The sequence below is a fragment of the Clupea harengus genome, chromosome 1 (genome assembly GCF_900700415.2).
Source record: "Clupea harengus chromosome 1, Ch_v2.0.2, whole genome shotgun sequence".
Lineage (NCBI taxonomy): Eukaryota > Metazoa > Chordata > Actinopteri > Clupeiformes > Clupeidae > Clupea > Clupea harengus.
The window spans coordinates 27,973,363-27,994,625 of NC_045152.1; the positions used below are offsets into that span (position 1 = coordinate 27,973,363).

The 21,263-nt window shown below is 43.5% G+C and overlaps 5 protein-coding genes across 7 annotated transcripts; 3 read left to right on the forward strand and 2 right to left on the reverse strand.

The window, feature by feature from the left end:
* The first annotated feature begins 2,219 nt into the window (after window positions 1-2,219).
* nog5 (noggin 5) lies at window positions 2,220-2,907 on the forward strand. Its single transcript, XM_012842348.2, has one exon. The coding sequence runs from the start codon at window positions 2,275-2,277 to the stop codon at window positions 2,905-2,907; it is 633 nt and encodes a 210-aa protein (XP_012697802.1). The 5' UTR covers window positions 2,220-2,274.
* A 1,126-nt stretch (window positions 2,908-4,033) lies between these two features.
* LOC116222047 lies at window positions 4,034-8,744 on the forward strand. Of its 3 annotated transcripts, none has more exons than XM_031574650.2 (13): window positions 4,034-4,244; window positions 4,500-4,580; window positions 4,868-4,957; window positions 5,188-5,254; window positions 5,375-5,406; window positions 5,536-5,619; window positions 5,950-6,039; window positions 6,134-6,211; window positions 6,578-6,655; window positions 6,917-6,970; window positions 7,207-7,266; window positions 7,413-7,501; window positions 8,042-8,744. In XM_031574650.2, the coding sequence occupies exons 1-12, from the start codon at window positions 4,190-4,192 to the stop codon at window positions 7,475-7,477; spliced, it is 834 nt and encodes a 277-aa protein (XP_031430510.1). In that variant the 5' UTR covers window positions 4,034-4,189; the 3' UTR covers window positions 7,478-7,501; window positions 8,042-8,744. The 3 variants fall into 3 exon arrangements, with proteins under 3 accessions (XP_031430510.1, XP_031430518.1, XP_031430503.1); XM_031574643.2 differs by having other exon boundaries at window positions 4,035-4,244; window positions 7,186-7,266; XM_031574658.2 differs by lacking the exons at window positions 4,500-4,580; window positions 4,868-4,957 and having other exon boundaries at window positions 7,186-7,266.
* A 319-nt stretch (window positions 8,745-9,063) lies between these two features.
* Window positions 9,064-15,114, reverse strand: tufm (Tu translation elongation factor, mitochondrial). The gene is made up of 10 exons (XM_012821529.3): window positions 15,063-15,114; window positions 13,847-13,893; window positions 13,589-13,727; window positions 13,007-13,173; window positions 12,354-12,623; window positions 11,908-12,040; window positions 11,628-11,732; window positions 11,336-11,487; window positions 9,609-9,728; window positions 9,064-9,491 (listed from the first exon to the last, which is right to left on the reverse strand). The coding sequence occupies exons 1-10, from the start codon at window positions 15,097-15,099 to the stop codon at window positions 9,321-9,323; spliced, it is 1,341 nt and encodes a 446-aa protein (XP_012676983.1). The 5' UTR covers window positions 15,100-15,114; the 3' UTR covers window positions 9,064-9,320.
* A 182-nt stretch (window positions 15,115-15,296) lies between these two features.
* hspbp1 (HSPA (heat shock 70kDa) binding protein, cytoplasmic cochaperone 1) lies at window positions 15,297-19,213 on the forward strand. The gene is made up of 8 exons (XM_012821520.2): window positions 15,297-15,507; window positions 15,907-16,028; window positions 16,216-16,429; window positions 16,745-16,969; window positions 17,329-17,484; window positions 17,840-17,936; window positions 18,193-18,301; window positions 18,597-19,213. The coding sequence occupies exons 2-8, from the start codon at window positions 15,909-15,911 to the stop codon at window positions 18,675-18,677; spliced, it is 1,002 nt and encodes a 333-aa protein (XP_012676974.1). The 5' UTR covers window positions 15,297-15,507; window positions 15,907-15,908; the 3' UTR covers window positions 18,678-19,213.
* Window positions 19,103-20,947, reverse strand: tmem86b (transmembrane protein 86B). The gene is made up of 3 exons (XM_012821523.3): window positions 20,763-20,947; window positions 20,068-20,311; window positions 19,103-19,850 (listed from the first exon to the last, which is right to left on the reverse strand). Exons 1-3 carry the CDS (start codon window positions 20,811-20,813, stop codon window positions 19,399-19,401), a joined length of 747 nt encoding a protein of 248 aa, XP_012676977.1. The 5' UTR covers window positions 20,814-20,947; the 3' UTR covers window positions 19,103-19,398.
* Window positions 20,948-21,263: the final 316 nt, after the last annotated feature.

Below are 21,263 nucleotides of genomic sequence, written 5' to 3' on the forward strand. Positions count from 1 at the left end.
TTTTCTCTCTAAGGAGTAAATCACCGGTGCCAGTAGATTTTAAAATTGCCTTCACAAATATTTGGCTGACAAAACAGTGTGTTTATTTATTAACTTCCAGTGATGGTATGTCATAGTTTATAAATAGGCCTTTCCATTTCCCAGATAATCTGTTTTATTTTTTTAAGGACACAGCTGATACAATCTATTTATTGTGTTGCAAAGATTAGGCTAATTCACAAAGGTTGTTTTTTATTGACTGAACCTGAAGGTTGTAATTCCTTCAGTAAAAATGTGAAACTTTTGCAAAATGTTATCTCCCTTCCAAAGTCAATTCACTAAACTCTGACATTATAAGTTAAAAGAAATAGGCCTACCAATGATCAAAACCAGTGGTGGGCTCTCAAAATGGTAACCTGGTGCTGCCAGACTATAACTCAACTGTTCCATTTTTGTTGAAAGTATAGTCTAGAAACTCTGCTGAGAGGAGGTGGCCTGATAAATTTGGTAAAAGACCAATCATTGGACTATGTAAAGTGGGTTAGGTGACTACAGAATGGAAATCTCATTTAAAACACTGCCAAATCAACATAGCTGTGGTCAAAGAGGTGGCCAAAGAAGTTTGGGGCAGTTTTAAAAATGTGGACAGAGAGTAGCATAGTTCAGGAGAGGTCAGGTCAGACTTTGGTGCACGGTGGCTCAGTTGCTTGCACTGCAGCCTCACAGCAAGAAGGTCATGGGTTCGATTCCCGCATTGGGCGCTGTTGGCTCTGGGGGGCAGGTCCTCCCCAGACCTTCAGTGCTCAGGTGGGTTATCTCCCGGGCCTTTCTGTGTGGAGTTTGCATGTTCTCCCCGTGTTCACAAGGGGTTTCCTCCACATAGAACCCCAACACAAAAACATGCAAAAAGATCGCTCTCCTGTCCTGTCCTTGACCAAGATTGGACTGAACACTTGGCCTGGTCCCCGTGCGCCGTAAAAGGCTGCCCACTGCTCCTGGAGCCCCTTGAGGAAGGACAAGGACTTCAGGATGGGTTAAAGGCAGAAGGAAAATTTCACCGGCGACCTCATCAGCATGCGTGTGTGTGTGTGTGTGTGTCCTGTGTCGTCGCCAAATGCATGTGTGTGGTGTTGTGTGCTGTGTGACAATAAAACAGACTTTGACTTTGACTTTACACCTCTTCTACCAACTGCTTTTCACCCTTTCACAATGTGGTTCAGTTCAACCAAGACATAGCAACACCATTGTACAAGAAAAGCATAAATAACCATGATGAGGTTTTGGTACTAATGCAATATGCAGCAATACAATTCAGTACAGTGCTCTAGGGTGTCAGGTGTTGAGATGAGTTAGGAGCAGAGTTCAGGTATGAGTGTCAGTTGTACAAAGAGTGATAGGTCTGTCCATGGTCCAGACACATGCCCTGAAAAGTGCTTGCCTAGTCAGACCCTACACTTGTTATTTCTTTTTTCATATTGTTCACATGAAACCCGTTGGACAAGTCAGGAAGGGAAGTGCATGTTATATTGTGAAGAAGAGATGTTGTATCATCCAATCTTGTTCCAATTTGAAGTTATCAGGTCATTAATCAGAATTAGGAGCAGACTACATTTATCTAAAGGTAAACAGGAAATTTGAGGTACACCTTTTGCCAATGGCATTTCAGCCTGAAATTGACTTGCACCTGATGTGTTTAGCTCGATGCTTTTCCTTGTTAGATCTGTCTTTTTGTTATTTGGGTAAACATTTGGGGTAGTTTCTTTAGTTCTTTATATTCACATTGTCAGAAAATTTAAATAAATGTCTTGCTATTTTAATTCAGAAAGAATATTCATGATGAGAGAAATCTAATTAAACCTTGACAATGATCTCATCGTGGTGGACTCAAAAAAACTGAGGGATCGTGTCTGTGATGCCCTTTAGTTCACCATGGGCTCAGTGTGGGTGGACCATGATGGACAGGGTCTGTCACTGACACGCCCTTTCACTGCGCCTTAAATTGTGCGCAGCGGTCCTGTGAGGACATTATGGGAATCCGTCACGACCTCAGATAAAAGCTTCATTACAAAAGTATATGCTTACTGACATCCCCTTATGTGTCGAGAGACTTCATTAAAGAGTTATAGTGGCAGGTTTCTTACATTGGGTATTATGTAGTTAGCTCTTAAAAGTGTTTCCCCAAGACTTGATAAATTATCAAAACTATTTTGAGAAGACAACAAATTGTTGGTTTTGGCTAGTCTGCATGTATTTGGATTTTTATTTTTCATCCACTTTGGGGTTAAGGTTGACGACATGAGAGTTTATATCGCGCTTACGCTTGTATCTCTCACTGCGCGCATCGGAGTGTCACAGTACCTCCTGCGGGTGCGTCCATCGCCCAGTGACCACCTACCTGTGCTGGACTTAAAGGAGGACTTCGACCGGGACGGGGAACCCTCTGAGGAAGATCTCTCTGCGCCAAACCTAAAAGGAAAACTTGGAGACAGTTTTGACTCCAGTCGAATGTCTATCGGTCCCCCGACGCATGGGAATCTGTCCCTAACACATTCACGCATCACTCTCACGGGACACATGCCGCGTGAATTGAGAGAGCTGAATTTGAGTGGAGGTATGTACGGCCAACGTCTTAAAATTAACAAAAGAGCCCGTCAGAAGTTCCTCCGGTGGCTGTGGGCGCACACACATTGCCCTGTCTTGCCAGTCTGGAAGGACCTCGGGGTGCGCTTCTGGCCGCGTTACATCAAAGAAGGTCGTTGCACTCGCAAGCATTCGTGTTCTGTGCCCAAGGGAATGTACTGCAAGCCTCACCGATCCGTTAGCTTGACGCTTCTCCGGTGGCGCTGCCAAGGCTCCTCCAAGTTCTCGCGTTGCTCGTGGATCCACGTACAGTACCCCATAATCTCCCAGTGTGAGTGTTCATGCTGAACACCGTTGCCCGTTGGAAATACAGTACATGTGGTGATGTCTTTCTGTTGTAGAGTTGACAGTGAGTGGTGACTTGCCAGATCCACTACTCCAAGCTTGCTTGTAAAAAATAGTTACTGTCAGCCTTCATTCAAAGATACCATCAGCCTTTAAATTGTGGCTCCAAGATGGTTCATATTGCAAAGAGGATGGAAATGCATGTTATCTGTATCCATATTTTTGTACACCAATGAAGGTTCACATAGTGCACACCGTTGCATGGTAATCACTGCCATAGAGTAATGCATGTGGCCAAATATTCAGTGGGACATGTTCACAATGACTAAACATATTATGTAGCACTATTATATGCTTGAACTTTTTCAGCCCATAACTTTGTGGCTTGGTTAAATTAGCAAGTGAATTGTCTCAGAGTTATACTGGTTTAAACAGACAGCTGATGAACAGCTATGAGATATCACCTTGATCGAACTTACCCCATTCAGTGCAGAAATGCTGGAGTCAAGTGAAGGTAAAACTGTGATACCTGTGTATTCTTTCACTCCACATGTCATGCTTTGAGTGTTACAAACAAGAAAGGCATAAGGCATCAGTGTTTGTTTGAGTGATGCATTTTAAAAATAACTAAGCTGTGCACTTATTTTATGGTGGCCTAATCAGTTTAGACTGCATAATTATTTATTTACTTGTTATTGTGGAAATGTGTTACATATTGTACCATGCTGAATAAACGTTTCAATAAATGTTATTATGGTTTCATTGTATTGTTTTGTTCTGAGTGGTTCCACAAATGACTGTGACATGCATAATACCTACAGTCAATGAAAAGTGTTCTGAATGTTATACTGAAAACTCTGTGTGGGAGGTTAGTTAATGGTGATGTGTGTGTGAGTGTGTGTGTGAGTGAGAGAAACAGATAGAGTGTGTTGAACTGAACTCTTCTGAGGTGTGTGTGTATGTCCATAACTGTTATGTGGTGTGTGTGTGTGTCTGTTGTAAATGTGTGTGAGTGCCAAAGTGGATCATCATTTAAGTTGTCTCTCAAGTCACACATGGGCTCTCACTTCTGCTTTTGAATGTGTGTTTTGTCTGCCTCCCTCTCTCTTCTGTCCATTCAGCCGTAACGATGAAGCCATCTGTCATTTTGACTCACTCATTTTAACTGGCTGATCTGCCCTTGTGTGTCGTCTGCATGTGTAAGGGTGTATCAGTTGGGATTCCAGAGACATCTGAAATCCACTTAATTCAAGGTTAAAGTAACCTAGGCACAGAGTGGAATATCATGGACCCTCCAAAGGATACACCTGGGAACAGAACTACAAACCCCGTGTACAAAGGTGAGAACTCTGGGACAAAATAAGGAGAGTAACGAGTTTAGCTTTTTGAAATGTTCTCGGTTTTATAAACTTGTATACTCAATAATGGCTTAACACATAAAACACTTCAGAGGGGAGATAAGAGAGAGTGACAGAGCTTTATCGCTTCTGGTGATTAACTGTTTGTCCTGACAGAATCTGCATTCAGGGTCGTTAACTGTAACAGTATATTCATGTGGATTAGTTAGTTAATTAGTACTGATCTATCCGTTGCAGAGGACAGCCTCAGCCAACAAAACAAAACAACATCAACCCTACTGACCAGCCCAGTGACAAGGCCACTGAGCAAGAACATTGGTACTATATTCATTAGTAATTTTTTTGTAAAAACCTTTACAAATACATTTGATTTTTTATTGAAAACCACATTATATTTTTATTTATAACAGTAAAATTGTTTTGTAGGCATCAAGCACTGATGACCTCTCTGATTGATATCTCTGTTTCCCTTTCTTTCTCTTTGTGTTTGTCTTCATTCGTGCATATATGTATTTGTGTATGTATATGTATATGTGTGTGTGTGTGTGTGTGTGTGCGTGCGTTGGTGCGTGCGTGCGTGCGTGCGTGCGCGTGTGTGTGTGTAGGATCCAGGCCAGACTGGCTGCTGTACACTGTCCCTGGTCTTGCTTTTGTACTAGGAATTGTTTTGTTTCTTTTTGTCCTCAAAACCCACAGTAAGTTAACTTTGTGCACACTGAGCAGAAATTAATAACTTCTATCTAACTATCACCTCACTATATATCTTTGCTGTGTGTATCATGGCTTCTGTGTAAAACATCCAAGCTAATGTGAACACACACACACACACACACACACACACACACTCACACACACACTCACACACACTCACACACTCACACACACACACACACACATTCATCTCTTCCTCTTCCTGTTCTTACAGAGAGAAGGACAGGTGCATATTACCACAGGGACATGAAAGGATGTTCTTCAGTTAAGCAAACAGAAAGGTAAAAAAATGTTTTCTGTTCTTCCATTTCCTACCTGTAAAAATGCAACTACAGTTGTATGCTTTAATTTGTGTGAATGTATGTGTGAGTGTTTTATGAATTGTTTGTATGCATTTACAGTGATGATATGGCACCCAAATGTTTGACTACAGGTAAAATCCTTCCATTTTGTTTTCAGTTTGTGTAATATCTATTTTCTAGGTGCATTTATTAGAGCCATCCCCATAGAAATGTCCACGCTTGAACATGTGTACATGTGTGTGTGTGTGTGTTTTCTACAGCTGACACCCAGTCATATGAAAATGTGTTGGCAGCTATTTACAGCAACCAAGAGGGAGTGTGTTTCTATGTACGTGAAGACGATGGTGGGTAATATTTGTGTGCAGCCCTGTGTGTGTGTGTGTGTGTGTGTGTGTGTGTGTGTGTGTGTGTGTGTGTGTGTGTGTGTGTGTGTGTGTGTGTGTGTGTGTGTGTGTGTGTGTGTGTGTGTGTGTGTGTGTGTGCACTTGTGTGTGTCTGTGAGTATGTGTGTTTGCATGTGCACATGTGTGTTAGTGAATGAGTGTGTGTGGTACATGTATGGATGTGTGCAATTTGTGTGTGATATCAACAGCTGAGCTATATTACTGCAATACAAGCATTTATTTCCACCAGCCTTCCATCAGAATTCTCACTCTGTCTCTGCCCTCCTGAAGACTATGTCACCCCTGTTGGTGGAGATGATGCAGCTGAGAAGTTTGCTCAGACCCCCTCCGATTCTCTCAATCTACCAGACACTCTTACAGGTATATTGATAATGCAATCACTTACAGATTTACACTATTTTGAAGATGCACTCATTGCTCTCACTCACCTTCTCGTCTTTGTTTTATTTCTCAGAAGGAGAATCTTATGAGAACATGGAAGGCCTCTATGCTCATCCACGTAAAAGATTTAACAAGAGTCAGGAGGAGGATGGTGAGGAGAGACAGGCACAAATAATGATAGAAATGCGCATGCACATCTCACAAAATACCTCATGAACACACACACACACACACACACACACACACACACACACACACACATACACACACATACACGCACATATATCTCAAAGCCTATTGGGGAAGGTGCTGGATCAGAAACATCTAGCAAAGATTAAAAATGGATAGATACACACCAAATACACACTCCCGTTAAATAGTCTGCCAGTAAGGTTTCGAGCCAAAAGGCTCTTCCTCAGACTAAACTTTTGTGTGTGTGAGTTTTTCAAAGACACACACAAAAACATTCATGAACAGACATGTACACACACACATTGTCAATGTCAATCTTTTTCAGAAGTTTACTTCGATCCTGATGCAGTGGAACAACAATGCCAAGGAGGGTTACATTTACCACAGGAGCTAACTGACACTGGTACATTTTAAAGTGTGTGTGTGTGTGTGAGAGAGAGAGAGATTAACTGACAAGAGATTCAAACAGAAAATAATGTGTTGTGGCCATTAGGCATGACATTTACAGTCCTACACTTCCTTACCTGTAGGACATTTTTTACTTACCCTTCTGCCGTCTCTCTCACTGATCTTTGCCTTTCATTCTCATTTCTACTGGACCTTATCGAGTGCTGCATAGTCTATACCTGACTTTCTTTTAAGTGTGGGGTTGACTGTTTTTTAGATTCATATGAGAACATGGAGCAGAATTTTGCAGCTCATCAACAAGACAGTGACGGTGAGTAAGAAAACACAAAACACTCTTTTAGTAGCTCCATGGTGTGCATATGTTATGTCTTGTATTTCATTGTGAATGTAATTGAATTGAGACAGGGGGCAAAGGTTCTTTGCAAAATATATGTAGATATAGATACAGCTATAGATAGATAGATACATAGATAGATCAATACCAATATACACTCTATATATTCTGCTTTTATCTTTTAATGCCAGATTACATCAATCCTGACACAGATATGGGGCATTGTTCCAGACTGATGAGCTGTCCTCTGGAGGGTAGGGACTACTACACTGGTAAGTATAAATGTGCATTTGTCTGTAGCTTTTCAGGGGTCACAAGCAGAGAGGAGAAGACAGGGAAGATATGTCCAGTATGTGTCTGCATTCTAAGTGTTGTGGACATCCTCACACCCCATATTGTCTGTGTTTTATTATTCTAGAAGATTCCTATGTTAGCATGGAAGACAACCTTATGTCACCTATGGAGGATCCGGAGTGGGATTAAGGGTGTTGCAGAGATCTCCATACTGTAAGTATCAAAGACCAAATGGTAAAACGTGGGTATGTATATGACATAGGCCATGTATGTGAAATGCATGTTTAATTCATTATTGCTGCCAAATTGAGCTTTCCTCTCAAGGTTCTCAATGGAATGTTTCAGGTTGCACTTATGGAAAAAGGCCTAAGAACACATCTGCACATTTGATCTAAAAGTGTATTATCCTATCATGTTTCCTTCTAAATGGAAGGGAACTGAATAGTGTGTTTTCTTCATGGAACCAATTTAAAGTGGGGTCCTCAATTAAAATCCAATAGTGTTTGTAAAAAATCAGCAAATTTCTCCTCATGCTCCTCCAGCTGTCTGTTCTGTGTTTGTGCTACAGTCCCCAGCCCTGGGTCTGTAAATGACAAGGTGGCTCACACCGAATAACACACTACTGGTCCAGAAGTATTGGCTGCTGCGATATATCTTGCATATCAGGGGGTTCTTACATGCTTAGGTTGGTAGATGCCGTAATTGCACACCTCCTATGAAGAGCCAAACTGACATGTATTTTGTACTTTTCAGATTCATGGCTGTGAATAGAGGGGAGCTCTAGTCCGGTTGAGCTTCAGAATGGACAGAATGACAGAATCCATAGATGGAGATAGTTTTGGATTGCATGTTTCATACTGCTTGTAAGCATGCATTTTTGTTTAACGAAAAAAGGGGCATTATCGTTTAACAATTTGCAAAAACATGGGAGGTAAACCTAATGTATGCCATGTTCATTGCCCCTCACTTCTTTAATTGACAATTGAAATGCCACATTCATACATACTAGTCTCAAAAAAGATTACGTTTTATGTTGGTCTTCTCATCTTTAGGACTGCATTTTCCATTGATGTAAAAAAAACTGTTACTGTAACAAACTGTGCCTGTTTTCATTAGAAATCAACAGCCAGCAGATACTTGTTGTTTATGCACTAACAGGAAGTGGTTCAGTTGGTTGAAGCCCAGCCCATGAGTATGTGCAGCTGAACATGTTGCATACTTAGCAAGTTATCAGGTTCCTCTTGTATTCATAACATTGTTTGTATAAAATGACCACAGTGCAGCTTTGTAATTAATGTCACATAAAGCTAATTTTTTTTTTATTGTTCTGAAATAAAATGCTAATTTTATTTCTGTTTCAGTGTGACATTCTGTCAATATGATGCCAACTAAACAAATTTCAAACGAATCTAAAACTGTCTACCAGTTCATCAGTTTGCAATTTATTTGGACTTCATGCAAGCCTAACAGATATGGTATGAAACTCATACAGGTCACACGGCTGAACAGCCGATACCACACAAACACGTGCGCACACAGCTCGGTCATTTGACCACATGCTGTCATCAAGCTGCCAAACATTCACACCAAATTTTCACTCCTAATTGGCAGATCAAGCGTCTGCATGAGCCAGTGCCAGAGGCTAGACAGTATGTCTGACTCACAGACTGATGTGACGCACATCACCAAAACACACTCACACACTCACGCACAAAAAAAATTGAAAGAGCTTCTAGGTGCAGGTGATTGAAAAATTGGATCTCAGACCAAATAAATTATATGAATACATTTTATCACATTGACCACAGCATTCAATACCCCTTCCCTAAGAAAAACATTTGACAGGTTTTACAATATGAACAGAGTAGCTGCTGCAAATACATATTTTTGTTTTTGTGTGTTTGTCTTTGAGAATCAGCTCTTCCCACATCAGCCAACTCCATCCAAGGTCCAATCATTACCACCATATATGCCGCCCCCCCTCCACCCCACCCCCATACTCTACATTCACTTCTCCCCCCTCAGTGCATTCTCAGCCCCAGTTGTGCATGTCTTCCTTTGAAAAGGTCAGGATATCAGTCACCAGGCCGGTTCCGATGGTTTTGTTTCCATCTCGTAGCGTGAACCTCTGGCCCCTCTCCACCACCATGGGCTGCCGCAGGGTCAGAGTCAGACTGGTGTCCTCACCGGGCATCACCATCTCCTAAAAACACACATATGGGGAGGGGGGGGGGGGGGGTGAATGAGTGCATCAGCAAGTGGGACATTGTCTTGGGCTTTATGGTTGTGACACACACACACATGCATGCATGCACCATACCTTGTCACCAGGTAGGGTGACCCGACATGTCATATCCCATGTGAGAGAGAACATCACTGGCATGAAGTTTGAAACGAATGGTTTGTGTCTTCCACCCTCCTCCTTACTGAGTATGTACACCTAGTCAACAAAAAACACAGAAGGATTTCCTTAACATATACATGCAAAACAAAAAGACACTAGTTACTAGTGCTGTCAGTTAAACGCGTTATTAACCCATTTTAACGGCGTACATTTTTTTATCGCGAGATTAACGCGAGATGTTTTTTTTTTTTTAGATGTACGTTCTTTTTTGCCTTGCAAACTATGTAGTAGGCTAACGTTACGGTTTGAGTGAATGGTGACCGCGAAATGGATGATAAAAAGCTTCTGAATGGAAAGTTTACTTTTAAAGTTGTGTTGTGCAAAAGAAGCGAGCTTCACTGTTCTGAAAATGTCAACAGGCAGCTGGTTGAAAGCAAAGAAGTAGTAGGCATACCTTTTATTGGTAACCTAACTGTTACGGTTCATTGTTTCTGAAATAAGAGGTCTGACTGCTATGTTCCCAGCAAACTTGAAAAAAATAAAATATTAAGCCATGGTTTAACTGCACTATAGGCTGAGTCCTTGTTTACCTGAAATGTGCACCTTATAATTTTATTTTGTACCGCCTTGTTTGGCAATGTTGGTTTTCAATAAAATAAAACATTTGCATAAAGCAAGCCAATCCACTTTTCCATGTTGATAAGGGCATTAAAATAAAAATAAAATGATGGAAAAAATAAATAAATGAAGGGACATTTAGAATAGATAAAAATTTGTGATTAATCGCGATTCATTTTGAGTTAACTATGATATAAAGGCGATTCATTTAAATATTGTAATCGTTTGACAGCACTACTAGTTACACATATGACGGGTGCACTAGTGAAGGCTTAGGGCTAGCATCCAACTCTTACTGCAAAGCAGCCATCTTTTTCAGTACCCAACAATGGCGCACACAACAGCAGACACACTCTCAAACACACACACACGCACACTGGCCACTCATACACACACACTATGCCTGCCCGCCCGCCCGCCCGCTCACACACACACACACACACACACACACACACTGCCCGCTCTCTCACACACACACACACACTGCTCGCTCTCTCTCACACACACACACACTGCTCGCTCTCTCTCACACACACACACACACACACACACACACACACACACACACACTGCCTGCTCTTTCACACACACACACACACACAGTGCCTGCTCTCACACACACACACACCCCCCGCTCTCACACACACACACACACACACACACACACACACACACACACAGCCCCCTCTCACACACACACACACAGTGCCTGCTCTTTCACACACACACACACACACACACACACAGTGCCTGCTCTCACACACACACACACACACACACACACACACACTGCCTGCTCTCACACACACACACACACACCCCCCCGCTCTTACACACACACACAAATTTCCCGCTCACACAAACAGCATGCTCTCACACACACACAGCCCGCTCACACACACACAGCCCCCTCTCACACACACACAGCCCGCTCACACACACACACACACAGCCCGCTCACACACACACACACACACACAGCCCCCTCTCTCACACACACACACACTGCCCCCTCTCTCTCTCTCTCACACACACACACACACACACACACACACACACACACACACACACACACACACACACACCTGTGCTTGGATCTTCTGGTGTGGCTGGATGGAGGCAGGCTTGCTCATCACCATCCCTCTCCTCACGTCCTCCCTCTTCAACCCTCTGACAAGGGCGCCTAGATTATCCCCTGCCTCTGCCCTGTCCAGTTGCTGATGGAACATCTCTATGCCTGTGGGCAGAGAAGATAAAGACGGGGTAGGAGGGAGGAGGAGGCAAGAGAGCTAAGAATAATTATTTATTTTTCTGGCCACTGAATTCAGAACCATTTACATGCCAGACAGTCAATGTGAAGAATAATGCTGAACTCACCAGTAACCACAGATTTGACAGCTTTGTTGTGTCCCACAAACTCACAGTCGTCACCCTTCTTAATGACCCCTCTCTCTAGCGTGCCTGTAACCACGGTGCCACGACCTGAAGAATGGGTACAGACACACACGGTTACAAAAAATGCCCCTCTACAAATCATCTAGATAAGCAATACAGACTGACTGACAGGACTAATGCTAGCATGAATGGAAAAAAGCATCCCACCGCAAATACCCACAGGGTGCTGAAGTCCCACCCATAAACACATGCATGCCCTCACCTGGGATGGAGTAGACTCCGTCGATGGGAAGCAGGAATGGTTTCTCCAGCTCTCTCTTTGGCAGTGGTATATATGTGTCTACAAACTCCAACAGCTTCATCACCGCATCCACACCCAGCTCCGGCTGATTGTTCTATACACACACACACACGCGCGCGCACACACACACACACTTTAGGTTCTCAATAAACAAACACTGCCATGATGTCCAAGTCATGTTTGAATTAACAAAGCAGCTGTATTCCACCTTCAACAATCTCCCCAATTCCTTCTCCCTTCTCTATGTTTAATTTCCCCAACCTCCATCTTCTCGATCAACTGCCGCAATTGACTTTATATCCTTTTCTCCTCCCACAATTTTCATCATCATCCCTTCTCCTTCACTCACACTCACACTCACACTCACACTCACACTCACTCCTTCCTTGTCCTCCATCCTCCCTCACCTCTAGGGCGCAGAGTGCCGAGCCGATGACCACGGGCGTGTTCTCTCCATCGTAGCCAAACTCAGTGAGCAACTCACGGATCTCCAGCTCCACCAGGTCCAGCATCTCCTTGTCGTCCACTGCGTCGGCCTTGTTAATGAACACCACCACATGCTCGACGCCGATCTGCCGTGCCAGCAGCAAGTGTTCGCGCGTCTGCGGCATCTGCCCGTCTGTTGCTGCAACCACCAGGATGCAGCCATCCAGCTGCGCCGTGCCCGTGATCATGTTCTAGAGAGAGAGACAGGGAAAGAGAGAGTTGCAATACTGGGGAAATTGGGGGGGATACAGTGCTTTGGCAAAATCCTCTGCAATTAAAATAGCTCATTTAGTTAGAATGGAGCATTCTCTAAAAATTCATTAACCTGTATATGCCAAACTGGTATTCTATCAAATTTTGGATGGTTGACAGCGCATCATTTTCTTTCTTTTTTTTTTTTACTTGACAGTAATTCTTAAGGGGTGTGTTTGTCTGCTTAATTTTCTCTGTGTGCCTGTTTCCATCTGTCAGTCTCCTTGCTGTAATCTACTTGACTCTAGAGGCTTGTTGAGGATGACACTTCTGTAGCCAGAAGTTTGTGTTTGTGCGCCAGAGTGTGTTTTTAATTCCCTACTTTGACGTAATCGGCGTGGCCGGGACAGTCTGTGTGGGCGTAGTGGCGGTTGGCGGTGGTGTACTCCACGTGTGAGGCATTGATGGTGATTCCTCTGGCTTTCTCTTCAGGGGCGTTATCAATGTCCTCATATTTCTTGTAGCGAGCTCCACCTGCCTCGGCCAGCACTATTTCCCACCAGACACATTTCCAAAGCAATATTACTATAACAGTACACTAGTCATAGCATATCTGTATCATCACACAGCATCTAAACATGCAAAATTATCTACTTGGCAAAGAGCAGGCCCAACATCTTGCCAGACAAGACACATAAGTTTAGCAGTCATAATATAGAGTATTGGCACACTTAACCAAGGAGCTGATAGGAACTGTATTAGATACAAATAATAATGGGTCAGCAATAAATACAAACACAATCTACAGACTCATTATGATTTAATTTCATGATACAGGTATGAATACAAATATATAAGCTAATGCTTGTACTAATGCAACAAATTCTAGGTCCACAACATGCTTTGAGGGGGTGTACAGCAGCTAAACTGTATAAGCCCAAGCTGAACCAAGTAGCAGATTTACCTTTGGTGATGGCAGCAGTCAGTGTGGTCTTGCCATGGTCTACGTGTCCAATGGTTCCAATGTTCATATGGGGTTTGTCTCTGGAGAAAACTCTCTTTGCCTCAGCAGCATATCCTCTCTGTAACAGAGGCACTGCACACTGGCAGAGGGAGAAGGGGTGGAAGAGGGATTATTTGCTGGATGGTAAGGATGGACAAGATGTTAAATTAAAGCTGTACTTTGCAGCCCCTGTGGAACGAAGAGTAATATCACACTCACTAGTTTGTAGGAGCTGTGCAGGAGACCAGGGGACGAGAGCTGGAGGGCTAAAAAGGCAATATAAAAATACCTCATTTTAGACATGTTCATTATGTTTCCTACTGCTTCTCAACACAACAAAAGGGTTATATGAATCGTGTGTTCACCAAACCACCATATACACAGACACTAGATTAATCCACATCAGTCACTCTACGATTTTGCATTCTTGTGATCAAGGAGTTCCGCAATTGCAAGTTTGCAATTTTTTTTTATTCTCGCAAAAGAACAGTCAGGGAATTAGTGCATTATTACCTATTTATTAGATTGTTTTCATCCGTTGGTTTGTTTGAGGGTTAGTTGGTCTATTAAAAGGATTACGTAAAAACTACTAGCCATATTTTCATAAAACGTGGTGGAAAAGTGTAGCATGGGCCAAGGATGAGCCCATTACATTTTTATGCAGTTCCGACTCAGAGTGCCTGCACGAATTCAGTTTCGCTTCTGAGAGGAGACTGTTGAGCCTTGACGCGGGTATGTGCTGTACTGAGTGCCATTCTAGTTTTCGATTGATTCTATTTAACAAAAAATCACCGCAGTTTTAGCAGCATTTGTTGAGAGTTCCCGCAGCAGTCATTCACTTTTGGCCTGTCAGTGACTTCTAGAGCCACTGGCATATAGATGGATGAATCACAAACTGTCTGTGCCACAACCAACTTTGATGCAGTGATGCTGCAATAAACGTAAGACAACATTTCTGGCTGAAGGTACAACATAACATCAGATTTAAAATGCTCCCCACTCATGGACCCGAATCCTTGGATACAGATATTGCTAGCTAACGTAAATCGCTTCAATGTGATGCAGAAAGTATGACAGCAACCTTTTCAAATGGATACCAATAAGCCCCTCTCTTAACCCAACTGTATGTCATTCTGTCTCTAGAATCAGGTATAAATATTCACGGCTATACCCACTGCTTGAGACTTACATTTCTAAGTGGTCGCCCACCCCGATACATAATCACTAGATGTCCCTGGCGAACGTGACCTTACTAAACATATTAGCGTTAGCTGCTAAAAGAAATCCAGCCCAAGCTCTGAGTGTCTATGTAGCATAACATTATGGGCACTCAGTGTCAATGAGATACAATTTAATGCGATGTAATTATCCACGTACGCATGTACAGTTTTCATATATAGCAACTGACTGTACTGGATCAATTCATGAAACTTACCAGACAGGCATGCACGGAACCCCACGAGCGCAGCCATCTTGGACACTATTAGACAAGCAAGGGCATCGCATGCGCGTTGAAGTTAACCTTCCGTCATTGGCTTGAGACAACTCTTCCGCCATCCTGACCGTAAATGCAGTCTTACGACCGCGCTACCCATACAACCGAGGCATGAGCGAAATTGAAATGCAGAGCCACTGATTGTATATGCCACATTACTACAGACGTAACGGTAGTTAAAGTAGTACGCAATTGTGGAGCGACCCTGTGGGCTAAACATGCTGTACATGACAACCATTGCTCCCACCATCCCGTAAACTCTGGAATATTCTAGAGATTACGAGCTGACAGCATTGAAATATTATAGGGCAGTAGCTGTCATAGGAAGTTTTCGAAGTTTACACAGACACCAGAGAGAAGAAGTAAACCGTCGACTTAAGTTTCGGTAAGAACGATATTTTTTTCTTCAATTGTTTACTCACAAGCTAATGTTAGCTAACATAGCTACCAATGCAACGTGATCTGGTATGGTAATTTGCTGCATACGTTCACTCCATAATGTGGTTGTCTAGTTGAGCTAACATAGTCATGGCATGCCATCTTTTGGCTATGAGGCTACACCTCATTATTCTGTTCAGCTAGGTGCAAACTGTACATGTCATCTATGGAATCCTTTGGTAGTTGTTGAGAGGTCTTGTCATACGTTAGTGTAATGTTACAGAGAGGAAATATAATTTACTACAGCATGTTGACTGCCTGGCTAGATACGTTACCTAACATTTAGTGTCGTGGGCCAAGAAATACAGTCTCTCTAACTCTCAACTCTCTTGTCAACCCAAACAAGTGATGGCTGAAGGCGGTGACAGACGCAGACATCCTCAGAACCTCCAGGGTGTTTTGCGGTTGGCAGTCGAGGCTGGCTCTGCCTCGGAGGGTCCCGCACCCAATGAGCCCATGTCTGAGGAGGTGAGTGACCCAAGGTGACATCCAGGGAAAGAACTGAACTGGATTTCTTCAAGAAGATGTTAGAGCTCTCATTGTAAAAGCAATTTAAGCAGTGTCTGTGGCACGACAGTAAAACAAACTGTTGAAAATAGAGCAAAAGTTTTTCAGACTAGGACTTTTAAAACGACCCTTTGTTTATCCTTTCAAGAGACAAATATGGTTGAGACAAGCTCTGTCAGAGGTGTGCAAAGGACAGATGGATGAGGTGGAGCAGATGAAAGAGTGTCTGAAAGTCCTTCGGTCAGTTGGGAACCGGGAGAGAGAGAGAGATGGAGAGGACGTTGAGGAAGATGAAGAAGAACAGAAAGAATCTGCTATGGAGCTGCTGTCAGAACTGTGTGAAAATCTGGATAATGCACGAGGTATTTGTGTTTGTGTAAACAAAAATGTTCGACACTTTTATGTTGTAATGGTTGATCTGTTGTTTATATGCTTTAAATGTGTGCTTCAAGACAGGCAGGCACAAGTGTATAGTTGTCGATGTTAATGAATTTGGAGATTTTGGTTTTAGATGTGTGTTTGCAGTGGTTAAATAATTGATGTTTATGGGTGGATCACTGATCTGATGAAACTAGGCCACATGTTTGAGGATAACAGTGTGTAGGATGATTAGTTTTAACTTCTTGGGTATCTTCATGTGTAAGAATAGATATGTGTGTGTGTGCACATTTTTACAGACCTGATGAAGCTGGGAGGCATGGATCTGTGTGTATCCTCCTTACTGTGCCACCCCCAGAGTGGCGTGCGCTGGCATGCTGCTCAGCTCATCGCTACCTGTGCCCAGAACATGCCCGAGGTGCAGTGCCACCTCCTCAGCCTGGGGGCGCTAAAATCACTGCTTCAGCTCACAGACCACGACCCAAACCCCACTGTTAGAGTCAAAGCCCTCTACGCCGTCTCCTGTAAGTTGTTTTTATTTGAGTTTGTTTATTTCCCTGCATGAATGTGTGTGTGGCATTTACACCATGCAGGGTTTACTATTGTTCCAATAGTATAAATGTACAAAACATTGAAAGTTGTATTTATTGTATAATATGCCAGGCACTGTTAAGTGTTTAAGTCTTAACCTCTCTAAACCTGACAATATGCTGGCCTTCAAGAGAGCCTGTGTCTTTTTTTATGTGTAAACATATTAAATATGCACACATTGTGCATATGCAAACACCTGCACCCATGTACTCTGGGTTTGGTGGTGTGTAATGATGATATGTAGCTTCATGAGAACATATCTGTGATGTGTAGATTCTCCATGTCTCCTCAGGTTTGGTGCGGGAACTGGAAGCAGGTCTCCAGGACTTCCTGTCTCAAGACGGCTTCTCTGTGCTGATGAGGGGCATGCAGTCAGACAATGAGAAGCTCAGGACAAAGTCAGCCTTCCTTCTGCTGAACCTACTCTCAGCCCACCCAGAACAAAGAGGTAAGACACGTGTGTGTGTGTGTGTGTGTGTGTATGTGTGTGTGTGTGTGTGTGTGTGTTAGGAAGCGAATAAATGTATGAAAGAGAGATTCTTCGGCATGACCGTTGACGGTAATAGACATTGTTGAATCGGGAGATGCAAAGGAATTATGGCATTTAAAGATCAGGGGACTGACTATCATGGACAACCCGGAAATGTAGTTGAATTTTCAAATATCTTTTTGGCTTTGGAATATTGTGGCTGACAAGTAAAAAAATAAATATTCAGTGATAAGATGCTCATTTCAGTGCACAGTTTTCATTAAGTGAAAAGCCAAGTCAACTGTCAGTCTGATGAGTTTGTGTTCTCTTTCAGAAACAGTGCTCTCTATGGGGATGGTCCAGCAGTTAGTGTCAGTCATCCGCTCTCCTCACAGTTCTTTCCATGAGCATGTGCTAGGAGCCCTCTGCTGGTAAGAGTTGAATCTACCCATGTGTGCTTCTGTTTGTGTGAGCTCAATTGTCTGTGCCCACTCGGTGTGGTCTCTGATACTGAAGAGTATTATTATCCATCCCATACATGGTTCACTAATCTTGGTTTGTGTCTGTTTTGGGGCTTTTTGAAGGTTTTCAGCTCAACAGTACAGGGGACTTTGGCACAACAGAAATCAAAGCTGTGTTGTGTGTTTGTGTATCGACTCTAATCTTTTACTTTGTGCCTCCACACAGCCTGGCCGAGGACAGCAAAGGTGTGGAGGACTGCAGGGCGCCCTCTCTTGGTCTGAAGGACTTGCTAACTCAGAGGGCCAAGGAGCTGCAGGGCAAAGAGGAGAGCCAGGTACCACTCCTCATCCTACTTAGCATCAGTCCTCCATCTGTCTGTTTCTCAGCACTGTTTATCACTTAGATCATCTCAGCGTCAGCTTTCAGTCACCTTATTCACTTAATGCCACTGCCTCTAGACCACCCCCCTTTCTCTCTCACCAATCCAGAGGTCAGTTTAGAGGTTACGGTTCCTTTGAGGTGTTCATATTATTAAATCTGGTATGTTTAGTTTACTGAGGAATTATTGGAATTTGTGATCAAGTGCTGCAAATGTTTTAGCTCGGTGTCTGTCTGTGTTCACTCTGCAGGAGGAGCTGGAGTTTTGTGAGCGGTTGCGATCCATCTGTTTCCAGAGGCAAAGCCCAGACGATAATGGGATGGATCGATGAACGCTCATTGGTCAGTCAGGACTCAAGCCATACCATCTCTGACCAGGATCCATATGTTGTTTGTGTAATGGACTTCAGTTATCTCTCAAGAGGATAAGACATGCCATATAGATCTGGACATACTTGAGCGAAAAACCTGAACCACACCACCAGAGAGATGATAGAGCTGCTTCAAAGTTGGGCTGGTTAAGCCTTAAAGGGCCCAGAGGAAATGGGCCAAAAACTGTTTTAAGAAGATTGAATGAAATAAATGACTGGTGAAAAATATGTAATCTCACTTTCGGTTGGTAGATACACCCACCAGGAACTAATGCATGTGAAACACATGCATGCACACTCCCCCATACAAACCAATGCTCGAACAGGCTCATACACACACACACACACACACACACACACACATCAGATAAATATTTGTATCTGTATGAAAAGATGTACAGTTTTATTTTTGAAAAGGCATACACAGTTGTCCGTGTTTCAGTTCACAGCTTTCATTCTGACCTTTTTTTGTCACACTATTAAAGGAAAGAACAGAATTTATTGTCAGTTTCGTTTCTTAGCCATCTGATCTGAGCTAGGCCCTTATGCATTTACTACAGTACATGCTCGTGTTAATATTGTCACTATGACTTTTTCTCTCTCTCTCACGCAAAGACACACACACACACATACATACAATAGAGAATACATTCTCTTACACCATGTATGGCAGGGTCAGCACTCATGACCTCTTCCACTTCCTGAATTCGTCGTTCTCCTTTGCTCTCACATCACCAATGGCGATCAGCAGCTGGGCCAAGTAGTAGGTCACCATGACGACGTGCTGGCCATACTCTTGGGGCGGTATGACACCAAAGTGCTGCAGCGCCAGGCAGAGGTCCGAGATCATGAAGACCAGACTGCCCATCAGGGTGAGGGGTCGGCGTGTCCGCAGGGCCAGCATTGCCATGACGACGATCAGGAGCACGTACACCCCCACAGCGGGGGTGATGATGCCGGCGTCCGGAACATTCTGGAGGTACGGCAGCAGGTTAGCATACACACCTCCCACCAGCAGCAACAGCAGGAGGTAGAGGACATAGAACAAGGAGGAGGAGGAGGACAAGTAGGTGTAACGCTCTGAGAGGAAGCACAGGGAGTAGAGCAGGTGGGCCACCGCGAAAGAACCCATGCCTGAACGAGATAGAGAGAAACAGATTGTTATTCAGCATACTAAACTCACATATGACATTCATTGGGAAGATATATATGTCTTTATTGAATCTAGAGATAAAGCCATAGAATATGTTGCAGCAGCAGCAGCAGCATGATGTTTTTACACCAAACTGGCCTAATGTTTGCCAGTATCAGAATGGCCTGTCTGATTGTTGCACTTCTTGCATCTGGTTACCATGGAGAAAGAGCTCAGGCCATATAAGACATATGTCTCCGCCGGCTGAGAAGAGCAGCCCTCCGGCCACGCCCACCAGGCTCCCCAGTCCGTTGCGGTACAGCACCACCAGGGCCAGATAGATCACGGGCGCAGACTTCGCTGCAGCTGACACCACCGAGGGGGAAGGGTCGGGCAGCCACAGCTGGAGGTAGGCTGCCGCGGAGAGGAAGAACGGGAGGAGGCCAAGAAACAGAACACAGGACTGAAAGAGAGACAGACAGGTGAAGTTGGGAGGCGCAAGAAAAGAAATTGGCAGTGGGCATTGACCTCATACGATTGATCTGTGGTGACGTGTAGTAAACTATGGACACCTGGATAAATGCGCCACACCTATTTACACAGACACGCACACACACACACACACACACACACACACACACACACACACACACACACACATACACACACACACAGAGCTATCCTCACATATCATTTGTCATGCATTTTTTCCACAGATGAGTATAACCAGGTACATCTTGCAAACTTATAAGTCTGTTCATCTCATTTACATATTTTACCACTTGGAGGAAATTGTACCTGTGATCTCAGAAAGTCACAGAGAATTTAAATCAAAGCACATGGATTAATGTCAACTAATAGATAATGAGTTTGTGTGTGCTGTTGTAAGTGTCTGGAGGAGACAAGATTCTCACCGCATTTCTGCGCAGTCTGCTATCGTAGGCATGTGTCTCCAAAATATCCATCTCTCCCTCTCTTTCAAACACGCTTGCACACACTCACAGACACACACACAGTATTCAGAATCCGAGCCTGGAGTGTGCGCCGCTGTGTTCACCTTGTAAAGCAGCAGCAGCAATGTCAGTGAGTGCCGTCCAGTTCTCTGACTGTCTGCGTGTTTGGACTTTGGACCAGTCATAGCAGCTTTTTATCTGTCAAATTGTCGTGTCATAGTCAAAGTTCTCATCCTTGCTCTCTCTCTCTCTCTCTCTCTCTCGCTCGCTCACTCGTTCTCTCTTTCTCAATCTAATATGACCTTTAACCCTGTTAATAGTATCAGCAGTGACTGGTATTTCTGACAAGTGATGTCCTAATAATGTGCACTACAGGGTTTGTGCAAGCCATAGGCGTCATTTATGCTTGACATGTCCCCACCAATTTTGAAAACTGAAAATAAATCTCACTAGAAATGAACA